The sequence below is a fragment of the Medicago truncatula genome, chromosome 1 (assembly GCF_003473485.1).
Source record: "Medicago truncatula cultivar Jemalong A17 chromosome 1, MtrunA17r5.0-ANR, whole genome shotgun sequence".
NCBI classification, from domain to species: Eukaryota; Viridiplantae; Streptophyta; class Magnoliopsida; order Fabales; family Fabaceae; genus Medicago; species Medicago truncatula.
The window spans coordinates 12,836,421-12,852,982 of record NC_053042.1 but is presented as its reverse complement, the minus strand read 5'-3'; the positions used below and the strand labels follow the sequence as shown (position 1 = coordinate 12,852,982).

The window sequence follows — 16,562 nt, the reverse complement described above, 5'->3', positions numbered from 1 at the left end:
GTGCTATTGATTGTGTTTGAGGTGTCGTGAAAGGAAGAAGAGTTGATTGAAACTAGTGAGTTAAAATCTCTTGTTGTGGAATGTTCGGTGGTGACTAGCGAGTTAAAGATCTCTTATTGTGTGGAAAGGTGGAGGATTTGATACCAATGTGCTATTATTGGATCCATTAATCTCTATGATATAACATGATGATTGATGAATAGTCTCAATGTGGGAGAAATATTTATGTGTTTATTGAAGTTGTTGAGATGATGAGAGTTTTGGGAAGGATGATGAATTTCTGGGCAGCCACTTGAGGAGCATTTTATTGTAATTTACTTGTTTTATTTTGTTTTTGTTAAAAGGGGTTGTATTTAAATTTTTTATAAATAATAATGGTAATGAAATAAATATCAGATTGCGACATCACCATTCTGTTTGGTGATTGAGTATAATTTAACAGCAGAGACTATTTACCCTAACGGAATATAAATGTAGGGATTTTAAAAATATTTATTGAAATGTAGGAACTATTCTTTAAAGGAGGGTAAAATGTAGGGACCAATAACATATTTAACCCTATAAATAAATCAAGTAATTCTTGGATCGTAGTTAGGTTGATTGTGATAGCTTATTAATAATTGCATATATATAAAATCTTGTTAAAAAATTTCATCAAAAAGTAAATAAATCTTGTTCAAAACAACTTCAATCCATATAGTTCGGAATGAGAAATAAAACATAAAACAATGAGACTAACACATAACTCTAATTTAGCAACTGTTTCTTGAACTTGTAACTTCCAAAACAAATTTTTCCTCATCGACCATCTTCAATAGACATGTATCACCCCCTTTCAAGTCACAAACCTTCACAAATTCCAGCCAACACTAAGATTTTCTAGCTCAACTATATTGATAAAAATGAACCTAGATAAACCACCAACTTTTCTTCCTAATGTCGTTTATTGGTTTACCCTGCACCAACATAATTAATTCATGGTGAATATAATAACTAATGCAAAATTTGTTCATGTAGAATTTTCGAAAATAATAGCGGCAAGTAAATAAATTACCTTCAAAATAGGGAGTGCTCATGTCCTTTTCCAAAGAGAAAATAGCAACCTCGAATGAAATGGTTTCTTTGCATTTGTTTAGCATAAAAACACTTATATCACCAAATTTCAAATTATTGTGAGCTCGAAATTTACTCCAACCACCACTTAGTGTATATTGATTATTTGAAGTGATATTAAAATCAACATTCCATGTTTTGTTTTGATCAACAAAAAGAGTAACCTTTCTTCCTTTCATCCTAGAATAAATTTACTTTCAAATGGTATACCCTGTGTTGGATTATTGGTTTTCACATTAAAAAATCAGTAATACATCTTAGAATAAATAAAAAAGCTAAATGAATGCAATTTCTAACTTTCAACTCACACACGTAAAATTAAGAATATCACCATTAGTACATAACAATTAATCTCGTTAAGGAATTGATATTGAGAGTTAACTCAAAATTTTATCACATACACATAAAATATTTTATTTTATTTCTATATTACCAATAAAAGTGATCAAATAAAATATTTTGTTACCATAAGATCTCTTTTAATGTATGTCATTTGGATCACACACGAAGAAGTTCTTATCAGAATGAAACTTGTTCTTCACTTTATCATACAAAACTTGGCTTCGCTCCTTAAGATCATCACAACTACAACTAGTTCCTGCTAAGAAATTGAGTAATTCACCCAAAAAAACAAATATAAAGTAGCAACACCTAAAAAATAGGACAAAAAAAATAGAAAAAATAAATAGAAAGAAACATAAGATGATAGAATAAAACCAACCATTGTCCACATCCTTAAAATTATGAAATCTTGCATGTGCTTGGACTTTTCTCTTCTCATGCTTAGATTCTTTTTGTTCTTCTGGATTGTTTTTCATCTTCTTAGAAACTCCAGAAGACGGTGATGAAGATTTTGGCCTTTTACCTCGCCGTGATGAAGGATCCTTAATAATTTTCAAAGAATTGTCGCTCTTTTCAACCTCTTCATATTCTTCGGTAGTTTCTTTTAAAGGGTATTTTATTTCTAATCCGCATTTACCAAGTACTATCACATTAAAGAGAGAATTTTCTTGATATTGAAACATCAAAAGTTGCAAATCACGCAAAGATAAATAATCTGTAAATTCTTTCCAACCACCGCAAAACCTAACAACATGGTGACTAGTTTTCTTCCAAAAAACTTTCTTTTCGGTCGTGTTTGGAAGCCTTAGAGTAACTGGGTTTGTTACTCGTTGCCAATGCCTTTTCACGAAACTTATGGGAACTTTCTGTCAAACACACTCAATATTAATACAACAATAATCTTATTTTAGTGTGATACCAGTTTTCCTTCTTGAAGATTTGTTTGAAGAATAATCTTGAAAAAGTGGACACCAATATTCCGATGATTAAGTTCTTGACAAGACATAGTTCTAGTTTCTTCAACCGAAGAAAACTATGTAGAGTGAGTTTTTAAGTGGAAAAGAAGGGTTTGATATATCAATGCACAGTTGCACATATTGATGGTCAGTTATTATTATATTTTGACAAAATTGATGGTCAATTATAGGTTCTGAGAGGAATACTATAAGACGGTATTTTGCTCTTATTGGTCAATGGACAAATTAATAGCTGAATACGAAAGATTATGTGCTCATTAGGGCCTATTGAGGATTCGGTTTATATCAAAAACACCCCTCTATTTTTTATTTTTTTTGTCAGGTAATTTAGTGGCTAGAATTCACCTTATAAGATGAATAAGTAGGGTGTGTGGGATTCGAACCCCGGCCCTCTGCATATAATAATGCATTATCCTACCAATCGAGCTATGCTCACAGGACACCTCTAATTTTTTTTTTTTAAATAACCAATACTAGTATGTGAATTGTTATATTCATTTTTTTTATTAAGATTTGAACTTTGGATCTCTAACTCTTTAATTCATCACTTGTTTAAAAGCTCTAAAATTTTGTGAAGTTTCATCTCTTCAGGTAGTGTTACTTTAAGTTTTGCCCAGGATTTGTGTTCTAATTTTCTGTACTGGTGCAATCTAGATTATATAATCCGAACAAAATAGTTGCATTCCGGAATATATAATCTGAAATGTTAGCATTTACGCCCCATACAAGTGCATTTAAGACTCATGCAAAGAGTGTATCGGGAAGTTCCGAAATTTATAATCTGGAATGTTCATATTATAAATTCTGAACTTTATTAGTACTCATAACAGAATTGCATGTTTTTGACTAGTTTCCAGCAACAACCAAAATGACGGTTTTTTTACACATTGTAGGCTCGGTTCAAGGACGCCGATTACAACATGAAGGTGCATATGAAAGAACAATTCCGACAGTTTGTTACCGGAGAACACCTCTATGCATCCGCCGCCAAATAAGGTCACCACCAAAGGAACTCCAAAGAAAGATAAGCAAACCATTCGATCGATAAGGTGGTCCCCTTCGCTATGGGAGATTGTTGACTCCCAAGAACAAAAAACACAGGGTTGACAAACAAAATCAACAGGGACAAGTAGAAAAAGTGCATGAAAAAGAAACATGTCTCCTACTCCTCTTATGCCAATTCCAAAAAATCCGAAGAAGCCAGCACTGGTTAAAGTCCACATACCACACAAAGACCAAATCCCAATTTGGATGCATGAATTTATTAGAAAGGTTGAGGATGTACATGGTGATGGCCATTGTGGGTTACGAGCAGTTGCGGTCCTACGCAGCTTGACTGTTGATGATCATCAACTAATCCGGTACCACCTTTACAAAGAGCTTGTCGGTGTAGAAAATGCTCGCTATCGGAGGATGATTAATGATGATAGGCGGTATAAAGAGGTCTACGACACTCTATCCTATGGCGGTATTGGGAATGCACCATCGGATAAATGGATGACCATGTCGGATATGAGTTTCCTCATCGCATAGAAATTCAACCAAACGGTTGTTGTGTTTTCCATTGGGAAAGGGCGATCGGAAACCTATTTCCCTCTATGTGGTCCACCGCCACCGCCATGTATCGATCGGTTTATGTGTCTGGCATATGTGAATGACAACCATTTTAAGACATTGGAATTGAAGGATGATTGTCTGATTCCTCTCACTTGCCCTCTATGGAGACGACACCATCGAAAGGATGTATAAAACTGGCCTGTTAGATATGTCAACCAGATGGCATATTATAATGAGCTAAGTCGGGCGGCGGATCAAGAGGTGATAGGAGATGACGAAGAATGTACATTATTGAAAATCTTGATCCCGATAAGAAGGTTGGTCATGGTCCTGGTGTGAAGGTTGAAGTGGATGATAATCTTATTGATCTTTCGGCGTCATAGATTAGATATATATCATTAGTTTAGTTGAAATGTATATCATTAGGTGAAATGTGTAATGATATAAATTCGACTCTTTTTTGGTATATATGGGATTTACTGGAACGCACCCACTAATTTTTATATGGGAGTGTTTTAGCAAGTTATAACTAAAAAGTTAATAAATACACCTTAAGGTGTTTGTTGCTATAACACACCTAAAAAAAAACAAGTGGGTGTGTTCTAGCAAATCATATAGGCATTTGCTAGAATACACCCACTTATTTTTTAAAAGGAGTATTTTAGCAAGTGAATAACTAAAAAGTGGTTAAATACACCTTAAGGTGTAGCTTTGCTAAAACACTCCCACATAAAAACTACTGGGTGTGTTCTAGCAAACCCCATATATATATATATATATTCATTTTTTGATATATTATTTAAGTTAATTGTCTTTTACACATACATTTATAATGATTTTATTGAAAAACAATGATAAAAACCACAATAACAAGCAAATCTGTTTGTTTCAGTTATGTGTACTAAAGCAGTTCGGATTATATATTCCAGATTATTCCGAGGGTATTTTTGAAAAAAAAAAATACGACGCACTAGAATACCATGGAGTGGGAAAAGTAATACTCAAATTCAATAGCATGTAGAAGGATCAATATTGTGTCACCTGTATAAAAAATTCACGAGTGAATGAAAAGTACTAGCTGATTCTATTCTAATAATAGTTTAGCTTAACCAAGTAAATTCCAAGCCAAGTGTACCATTACACGCTACTTCACCTTATGACAGTTACCATGACCAATAAAAATATAGACCATAAAGAACAATGTGCTATTAGTACAATCAGGCACAAAAACAATGCACTATTAGTACAATGTCACAAAAATCAGGCACAAAAACAATGTACTACTAGTACAATGTCACAAAAATCAGGCACAAAAACCATGTACTATTAGTATAATGTCGTTCAGCAACCAATATTAGGTTATGAACAACAACCTTTTCATGTCCATTTCAGTATAATTGGTTTTGCTCGTAAAAGGTCAAAATTAGACCACCCCAATAAATCAAACAAGGACATAGTAGCAATTTGTGAGTGTCCTTCTATCAATTCAACCAACCCCTAATATAGTATAATCCTTATACAAGCTAGCTTTGAACTTACAACATGTACTAGTTCCCCAAAAGAAGACGGGGAAAAGAGTCAATATAATTGCGCTACTTGTACTTAAATAAATGATACAAGGCCTGAGCATGCTTCGCCACGATAATGTATAAACAACAACAAAAGAGGAGAAAAAAAAGTGTTCAAGATCAAGCAGAAAGAGAACTTCAGTTCCTGAACTTCCCCACCGCGAGAAGCACCACCACCTACTAGCTAACTAGGGTTGGATAAAACCAGCAATATCCAGACAGATGATTCTTTTGTTCTTTGTAGATTTGTAAGATTGAAGCCTGACGACAGTTGCGCTGCAGTAATGAAATATCTGCAAATAAATATTAACACAAATCAGCAAGCCTGAGTATTGAATAGCACCAAATATCTGAGAAAATATATTGAGCGAGTGAAACAAGAAAAAGAAAAGTAGAATCCTAGACCAACCAAAAGAATAATAAAGCTGATATTGAAAGAAAAATAATGACTTAATTAATCCCAAAAATTGAAAATAAAGTCTGCAAGTTTCATAAATATAGTAAGCTCAAACAGGGCAAATTGGCCAAAGTGTCTGGCCAGAAACACAAGTAAAAAAATCAAAGTTAAAATGAATAGAAGTTTGGATTCAGAATAGTGGTCTCTAATATCTATCTTTAATCTATGATAAAGTATCTTAAACCAGTAATATTTGTGTTACGATTTCTTTCTGCATATACCCTAGACCTCTCATTTGAGCCTCTTCTTCACTATAGAAGCCTCACTATCACAGTAAAATAAACAAAAGATAAAATAATAATGGCGGCTGACTCAACGTTTAGGATAAACATCACAACCCAGCAATATTGATGTCATAATTTTATCTCAGACAAACCTCGGTTTCTGCCTAAGCAGTTGATTGCTTGTATGAGCTACTTCTATATGATAATCAGCCCAATCCTATAGTTATGGAACATAAGGAAGATGGATAAGCAGCATCCTCATCGACCTAAGGTTACAAAACTAGAGTTTTCTTATTAGGAAATAGATATATAAAAGAGAGTACTCAAAGCCAATAACAAACAATTAATCATCAAACAGAACACCAGCAAAACTAGAGTACTGGGTTGATACACAAATCAGAGACGGATACAATGATTTAGTGTTCTAAGGTCATGTTTTGTCAGATGCAATGACTTCAAGCGAAATGAAACAGGAGAGGTCGGGTGGGAATGGGGATTGAAAAATGAGAGACCATATAAATGTAAAGCAGTAAAGCTCACAAATATGAAAATTCGTGGTCAAAGTAATTAAAAGATACGAATGTAGTTATCTAGCTCTTTCCCTCACCAGTAGAGCTAAATACCAAATCCAAAAAGAGATCAGAACATAGACTCTATTAAATGTGTATCCACATTTAAATTGGATCCACATTTAAATTGGCCCTGGAAAATTTTGGCTATTTCCGAAACACTTAATTCCATATTTCTGATTTATAGGAGGAATCTAATGAAAGTGATGGCAAACAAGTGCTGTAATAACTTAGCAACCTCGAGGAAAACAATGAAAATGTAACCATAGACATGATTCCACATATACTTCTCTAAATCTAGAATCTAGAAGACTAAACATGAAGAATAGTAAAACTAATAACACATTTATCTGAAAAAAATTATGATCTAGGTAGTCATTCCTGGATAGCGGCGCAGGGCACCAGCACTCCAAAGTGGGAGCCAGATAGCGTACAGCAGGATGGGAGCTATTTGGTGTATTCGGGACAAATTACATGAATAATACCGTGAACACATAGTTAAAGTAAAATTAAACAAATAACTCAAAATTCATGAAATATTCATAACTAGTAATAAAAAAGAATCACAAGTCTCAATCAAAATATAAGTTGAAATACTAACAAACGCCAAAGAAACATACGGAGGGAAATCAGATAGCGTTATGAGGGGGGTAATCAGAGAGGGGTCTGAGAGGAAAAGTAGGGAGGATAATATCAAAACAAAGGAGAAAATAATGGCTAACAGATGAGAAAATATCAAAACAGGTAGGGATTTGAGGGGGAAAATGAGAGGACCAGAGGAGGAAAACTTGAACATGAACAAAAACAGAGCAGGCAAGGAAACGGGTATAGTGGCCGCTATTAACCTAATAGCCAAACTAGGATAGCATTGCTGTATTTATAGTGTACCTTTCTCTTTGGCGCAGTGGAAAAGTGGGGCGTTGCTTGGTAAAGTGTGCATGGGTTCGATCCCTGTGGTCTATATGTCTTGCATCTCTTTTAATTTTTCATGTGCAAGAACAAATAAGATCTCAAAAATGCAAATACTTGGAGTCAGACATGGTATTTCTAATTAAGACAAAGGGACTAAAACACTGTGCCTACGCAAACCTCATAATGTTATCATTATAAATAGTATTATTATATCTGAATATTTGGCCCCTCATAGAATCATACCAAACTCTGCCACTCGCTTATATCATTATAGTAGATATGTTATGAAAATATCCTTTAAAGGTTTATTATATTAGGTAAACTGTTATGAGTCTACGAGTCAAGCCTGCAGGCCATCAAGAGCTTACGTAAACTCTCGAGTTTGATGATTTTAATGCAAAAAAAAAAAAAAAAAAACGTTTAAAGGAAAGAACAAGTGGTTAAACTAAAGAATCGCCAAAATGCCATATGCGTTACGTTACGATGTGACTTACATTTTGCAAAGAGCTTGACTCGAAAAGAGCGTCTCACAAAAGGAAAGTTTAAACTTTGAAGAACATAATCAACAGAATAGCACCAATTAAAAATAAATGGAATGTAAAAAATACGAGCAAACAGATTTTGAATGTTCAAAACAAAAGAAACGGCATGAAAGATTTACGTATATCAGAGCAACCATGATAATAATCAGTTTGCAAAGCAGACAACAATAATTAAGACATTAAACACGTCACAACAATCTTCAAAGTCATAACATAATTTACTTTCCATCAATTGAGGTACATCCAGGTGTTAGGAAGACCAAAATACATAGCAGTTTATAATATGTCTGTAGCTCATATCTGGCTAAAAGAGTTTACAATGAAGATTCGACAAAGCTCAAAAGAAAAGTACAATAAAATCACATGGAAGACAATGGTCAAAACAAATACACTAAATGTAAGGAGTTGTCTTTACCTCCGTGAAAACATGCCCACAACTCAGCTTCAGCATAATATAAAGTATGTGAAGCTTTCAAGATATTCAGTTGCATATTACGAGCTTGCCAGTCAACTCATCATCAGCTACACCATAATCAAGGCTGAACTCTCTCAATGGAGGGATGTTCTCCATTGCAAACAGCATAATGTGAGGGAACATCAAATTATTATGATCATACAAAACAAACTGAACCATCACATTAGGAGTTGAGCTATGACTTATATAGCAAGCCACATTCCTCATTCTGGACACATCAAGAGAAAAATCCAAAGGAGGAATTGATGGATACGAAGGAGGCACATAACCATCTTGAATCAGAGATAAATTACCCCATTCCGTCCACCTGTTCGAAAAACGGTTCGGATATATTAATGAATCACCACTCATGGTCATAATTTCTGATTGCTCCCTTGTCAAAACAACCCCAGTGTACTCGCATATAAATGCACCAGCTTGAATAAGGTCCAATGACCTAACTCCCCAACCAGTCTCCCTAGATCTAAACACTTCCAACCTATGTTTAAGCCCTTTTTGTGTAACACGGTTCCGACAATGAGGCGGACAACTACAAGAAGGACCACATTCAAAAATGACCGGCTTTCCTTTCAAGAGAAGCCCGCTTTGACTATAAGGAAAGTCATTTCCATTTTTTATGAAACAAAAACATCCTTCTCCACAAAAGCCCTCACATTGACAACCTGTTGCATTCCCACTTTCATGAAACACGAAGTGCGGAAAAGTAGCCCTAGGAAGATACTCAAAACACATCGGATCATTACATCTATCAATATCATTAAAAAGTCTTATACCGACACGCTCCATACCCTTGGAAATATCAAGAGATATAACACACATAGGTTTATAACACAAAGGATCTCTCCTAAGCAAAAAAGCCTCCTTTAAAATCAAACTACCCATCTTAGCTTGACCATCAATCCTCCATAACTTAAACTTAAAAACACCAAAACCACTTTTACCAACATCAAACCAGCATTCAATAATCCTATACAATCCATCATAAACGTAAACCTTACCCGAAGTCGAAGATGTACCTTCATACCTCACACCGCGAATAACCCTTACCTCAATCCCATAATGCATACTCCTCTCCATAGCAAGATTCCCACCTTCCAGCTTCTGATGAAAAACCTGCCTCGAATTCTTATCCTGCCCACCATGACCCGAGTAAATAATAACATCACCTTCATCAACATCATCCTCATACCCACCAGAAACAATCACACTAGTAGCAATCGGTTCACCATTCGAACTCATACTCCCCGGCAAATAATCAATCCCAGCTTGTGGTTGACCATGTAAACCAACAACACACAACTCCATCCTATACAAAAACACATCACCGATACAAATCCCAGGAATCGCGCCAACAATCCTCTTATCGCGATTCAGCCACAATCCTCGACTCCTCATCGTAGCAGAAGCTTTCAAATCACTTCTCACTCTCCTAACATTAAAATTCCCTTCCTCTTCAGCCATAGCTAAAACACGAACCGAATCATAAACCATCCTCGTCCTCCTAACCACGTCCCGAAACTGACGCTGATCCGGTAACCCAACATCCGTCATTCGAACAAGCTCTTTATGTTTCCGTACATTCACAACCTCACCAGCAGGAGGGGCATTATTGTAATTACTCTCAGACGCAGAAACCGGAACAATAGCTCTTGCATTTGCATTTGGATTTTCATCAACAGCGTCATTGTTTTGAATCTGTCGTTGTAATCCTTCAGTAAACGACCGTCGAAAAATCTCCGCCATTCTGGCAGCGTCGACGGTGCCGGCGCCGGCGGTGGTGGTGGTCGGTTGTTCTAGGGCTTGAGAAACAAAATCTAGGTTCAGACTTAGATTTAGGTTTAGATTTTGGTTCGGTAAATTTTCTAGGTTTGGATATTGAATTTCTTGTATAGTTTCATCCCGAGGCTCTTGCTTCGGTGTAAGCATAGGAAAAGGAATACCAGGTGGTGCTGATGGAAATGTTTGGTTTGGATTATGAGGATTCATGGTTAATTGATATGATTCTTGTATTTAATTTTTTTAGTATAAAGTTTTTTGGGTATGAAGTGAAGAAGAAAATGTGTTTACGATGATGGTGGTGATGTAAGAAAAAGGGATTTGAGAAATTCGAATTTTTGGGGACTAAGGTTATAAGAGAGAGAAATGGAACAAAAAGTGTATGTTATGTTATATTATATATTGTTGTACTTTGTGAGGTTGGGTTTGTGTGTAAGGAAGGTGTGAGATGTGTGATTTTATGTAACTTTTACTTAAATTGTTTTTTCGGTTTCAAATGCACTTGTGTGTAATGAAGATGATGACGATGAGGACCAGGACTAGGAAATAGGAAAGATGTTTGTTTGTTATAATTAAAAAAAGGGTTAATTAAGTTTTTAATCCTATATATATTTATAGTTTTGTTTTTAGTTCCCACAAAATAAAATCACACTTCTTTTTAATTCTGTGACATTTTCCTTAAACATTTTAGGGACCAAAATTGTTGATAGAAATTTTTGACAGAGACTAAAATAGTTGATAGAAAATTTTATAAGGACTAAAAATGCTGATGGAAAATTTTATAGGGACTAAAAAGTGTGATTTTATTTTGTATGGACTAAAAACAAAATTCTGAATATTTATAAGGACCATTTACTTAATTAACCCTTAAAAAAAACTTAATTGCAATTTTGATTCATTTTTTCATCTTTTTACGAAATTGGTCCTCCTATTTTAAAATTGGACAATTTTGGTCTCTCTATCAAATTTTTTGTCTAGAATATTGTGATATGATATGTTTTAAATGAAGTTTTCAAAGGAACTTTATTGCAATTTTATTGATGTTGATCTTTTTTCATCTTTAGATCATATTCCATGACATTTAAAATTCATCACATCACATTTTTATAGTTCAAAAATACGATGGAAGGACCAAAACAATCGAATTTTAAAATAGGATGATTGTTTCTGCAAAATGGTAAAAATAGGGGAACCAAAAATGTAATTAAACCTAAAAAAATCAATTAAAAACCAAATGTTATGATTTCTATTGTTTTTCCATATAGATGTTATGATTTCTTGGTTGGTGTAATATATCAATTATGTTTAAATAGCATTAATTTTTATTGATTCTAATATTAATTATAATTGATTTCATTTCTTTTTATAAATATAAATGAGTAAACTCCGTTTGATGGTTTGGGTAAGGAGACATGATATGATATATTAATCATATTATGTATCTCGCGTTTGATTTTGGTATAAAAAAAATGTATCTCACATTTGATGCACTAAAGATATATGATAAAATAAATCATTTTTCAATCTTATCTTGACTTGTGTGTAATTTTTATCCTGAGTATAAACTGCATTAGAAAACTAAATTGATTAGAAAATCATTCTTTATTTATTATCATGATATTATGCTATTTTTAAGACGTTTGTCGTTTTTAAAATGATCATGTCATGTATTTGTTTTTATAATTAATTATGACATTTTAAAATATTTTAATTAATCATCAGAGAGAGTAGTTTTTTCATTTAAATATAATAAAATAATGATCTTTTTGTACCAAAAATAATAATGATATTCTATTTGTTATCATGTGTCAATCAAAGACATGATAGGATCTTATCATATTTATATCATATCAGATCATATCTCTATACAGTTCCATATTTTATCATATTTGCTTCATATCATGACCATCTAACGGACAGTACATGATTTGGGATGGTGTATAAAAAAGATGTTGACTCATTTAATATCACAATTTTGTATTTATATTTCTTAAACTACAATAATGAAAGAAATTGAGACAATTACTAAATTTTTCAAATGTTTTTGGGTGTATAAAAAGATTTTGACTCCTCTAAAAAAGTTAGTTTTTACCAAGAAATTTTTTTTTGACTCATTTAAAAACACATTTTTTGTATTTATATATATTAAACTATAATAATGTAAGAAATTGAGAGGATCTTAACTAGCTCTATATAAAGACACAACCATATACCGAAATCTACAGTATTTATATAATTTTTATTTTGTTTCTTATTTTCCTTTTGTTTAAGGTGGATCAATTGATCTCTTCATATCAATTAGAAAACATCTTTGGTGATTTGTTCGAATTAATTAAAAAATATATTTTTGGTAAAAAAAAAATAATAAGAAAATATATTTTGATTGGATTAATCACATTTATTACCATTTTTAAAATTTTTTTTTTTCCTTTAAGTAGAAAACATTTACTTTTTGAAAATGTTAGATATTAGCATTTGTTAGTATTTTGTTAAGGGTGAAGTTTATGCATCTCATCTCTTATCTCTTATTATTAAAACTTAACCGCTCTAGCTAACCTAAACCCTAATTTTATCCTAATTTTTTCTCTCCCTTTGCAATACATTAAATGCTCAAATTTGACATTCTCATTCTCTTTGCCACACATCAAATCTTCCTAAACCCCTATTATCATCCATAATAACATTTGACTTTCTCATTTAAAAGCAAATGTGCCTCTTAAATCAACATTAAAGCGTTTAAAGTTGGCCTCCCACTCAATTCCATTTTCCCACATTGACTATTATGTCGGCAAAGAGTCATTGGCTCTTATTATTAAAGTTTAACCCCTCTAAACTAACTCCAACCCTAATTTTACCATAATTTTTTTTCTCCCTTTTCCACGCATTAAATGCTCTCATTTAACATTCTCATTCCCTTTGTCGCGCATTAAATGCTCTTAAACCCATATAATCATCCATAATCACGTTTGACCATCTCATTTAAAAGCAAATGTGCCTCTTAAATCAACATTAAAGCGTTTAATGTTGGTCTCCCACTCAATTCCATTTTCTCACCTTGACCCTTTACGGCCCGTTTGGTGCACATGATAAGGAGACAGGATATGATATCATTATCATATCCTATTTAAATCCATTGTTTGATGCACCAATAGGAAAGGATACACCAAACCTATTACTTATCATATCCTATTCATCCTTTGTATTTTCTATCCTGATAATAAGCTGGGTTAGAAATATCCTATCCCTTTTTCTTATTTTGCCCATGCTCTTCCTGTAACACAGTTTTCAAATCTTTCTCTTCTCTCTCTCTGTGACTTCGTCTTCATTACTCTCTCTCCATCACTCATCATCATCCTCAAAATTTGTTGCCCCTGTTAACTTCTTCTTTCTGTTCTTCACGTTAGCTTTGTAATTCCATTTGTTATAATTTGCTTTCTAATTTATCAACGATTCCATTTAATTGGGTACTTGTGTTTCATAAAATGAAGCTTTGTAATTCAATTGATTTATTTAAACAAATTACCATAATAATAGAATATGATGGTTCTGGACTTTTCTTTTATCAAGATCTGATTTATCGATGAATGTTTGAGGTGTACTGAAAATTCTCTCTTTTTTTTGTTTATGGATTTTTCTTGTTAAAAGGATGAAAGGGTAATTTTGTCATTTCATTATTATATATATCATATCACGTCATTATCAGAGTGCACACCAAACACATGATATGATAAGTTATTATCATGTCTGTATCCTATCATATCTCTATCCAGCGTTATATCATATCCTATCTTTATTCTATCATGTGCACCAAACAGACCCTTATGTCTTCAAAGAGTTAATGACTCTTATCTCTTATTATTATAACCTAACCTGTCTAGCTAACCCCAACATTAATTTTACCCTAATATTTGCATTCCCTTTATCACGCATTAAATACTCATAAGCTCTTGTTCTAATCATCATCCATTCATTTGAAATTCAAAAATTACCTCCCATCATCATTCATAATATTGTTTGACTTTCTCATTAAAAGCAATTAAATACTCCTAAACTCTTATCATAATCATCATCCATTCATTTGAAGTTCAAAGATTCCCTCACATCATCATTCATAATATTGTTTAACTTTCTCATTTAAAAGCAATTGTGACTCTTTATGTCCCTCACCTCACATGCACATCTCTTATTGCTTGCATTCCACTCAAAACCCTTTTTCAACGTAGCTCTTCATGTTTCCATGCAAATTAAATTACACACTATTTTCCATGTTAATGCTTGCACTAGACTGTGTGTGTGTGTGTGTGTGTGTGTGTGTGTGTGTGTGTGTGTATATACGTGTTATCTTAACAGCTGGCCTTGCCCACGGAGGTTGACAAGATTATCAATTTTCCGCGGTTGAAGTATAAGACATACATAATGGAATTTGAAGTCGATTGTGTTAGTTTATCGTTTTTCCATAATTTGTTGTATGATTATTTTGTATTATCTTATTCTTTTGAATAATAATATTGTTCTGTATGGATGCAGGGTGCAGTGATGATACCCAACTAATTTGGGTTTGATTTTGGCGATGAAATCGATAGATATGTTGTGTTGACCGATAAGAATAACAACGAGTTCGAAATTAGAGTGGAGATGATTAATGAGAGCATATCTCTGACCAAAGGATTGACTGCTTTACAAGAGTTTTATGGCATCAACTTGGTTTTCATTGGCCTAGGTAGGTTTTAGATAAAAAAAACTCAGATCCAGAATCAAGAGAAAGATAAACATTCATGTGATTTTTTGTCGAGGAATGCAATGAAAAATCAGTTTTTTATGTTGTCGTCAACTAAGAATATGTCGTTATTAGTTGTTTCAAGCATTTTTTGTCGTGTGATTTTGCACGTTACAGGTTGGTTGTTTGCTTCGGCATTCACATACGTTGATAATGAGTTGCATAGATCGTTAAATAGGATTCATATGTATTGTTACGGTTAATGAATGTGTACTTGTGTAGGATTCAATGATAAATTTTAGAAAGCTTTTTCAAGAATATTAAAAAGATACAAAAATTTGAATTAGTAAAATTATACTATTAAGGTTTGATTACCAAAGTCTCATATTTCAGAGATGATAAACAAAAATCGGTAAGATTTAAACTTCATGAGTAGGCAATTTTGTGAAGTACGGTTAAGCTAAATGTCAATATAAAATAAAATTATTGGGGTATGCATGTAGTTAATTATGATTATACGGTCTTTAATGTTGTTTTAACAGTCACAATTGATTTTAAATCAGAAAGTCAAACGTTTGTACCAGAAATGAATGTAACAGACCATATTAAATTATATAATCCTCTAGTAATACCTCAAGCTTTACGGTTTCCTAGAAATCCTCCCAATGACTTTCTATGCATTAATGCGCGTATTTAACCTGAATTTGGAGTTATGCACTGTTAAAATGTGTTGCATCTTCTCCATTTATCCTTGGTGCACGCCTATATTCCCTATGGAGTAATTATATCAGTCAACTAATATGTTAAAGACTCATAATGACATTCTTTAGGAATGTATTCTTATAAGGTATGCGAGTTGTATGTATTTGAAATGTCATTGTAATATAGGTGATAAGATGTTTATTACAAGATTATCTTTGACACCGTCAGATACTAGAATTCCTTTCAAGTTTCAACGAAGGCAATTTTCGCTGATGGTTTGTTATGCAATGACAATAAACAAAGGTCAAGGTCAATCTCGGAAACATGTTGGAGTATACTTACCATCTTCAGTTTTTTCTTATGGTTAGTTGTATGTGGTGATATCATGTGCCACTTCGAGAGAAGGTTTAAAGATATTGATAACTAACAAGGATGTCGAAGATACTGATGTAACATCAAATGTGGTTTATCGAGAAGTGTTTCATAACGTACCATAAATTATGTTGTTTGTATGATTCATCAGAATTAAAATCCTTCCCATGGTATGATTAATGTAGTAAAAACTTATTATATGACTTATTTCATTGTTATCTTATAAAAGTTTTTAGATTTTTTTTAGATTTTACTTTCA

At 33.1% G+C, this 16,562-nt stretch overlaps 1 protein-coding gene across 2 annotated transcripts; it reads right to left on the bottom strand.

Annotated features, from left to right (window-relative positions):
- Nucleotides 1-5,276: 5,276 nt before the first annotated feature.
- On the bottom strand, nt 5,277-11,041 carry LOC25482708 (histone-lysine N-methyltransferase family member SUVH9). Of its 2 annotated transcripts, XM_024779156.2 has the most exons (3): nt 8,677-11,041; nt 6,391-6,504; nt 5,277-5,850 (listed from the first exon to the last, which is right to left on the bottom strand). In XM_024779156.2, exon 1 carries the CDS (start codon nt 10,720-10,722, stop codon nt 8,743-8,745), a length of 1,980 nt encoding a protein of 659 aa, XP_024634924.1. In that variant the 5' UTR covers nt 10,723-11,041; the 3' UTR covers nt 5,277-5,850; nt 6,391-6,504; nt 8,677-8,742. The 2 variants fall into 2 exon arrangements, with proteins under 2 accessions (XP_024634924.1, XP_013466753.1); XM_013611299.3 differs by lacking the exon at nt 6,391-6,504.
- Nucleotides 11,042-16,562: the final 5,521 nt, after the last annotated feature.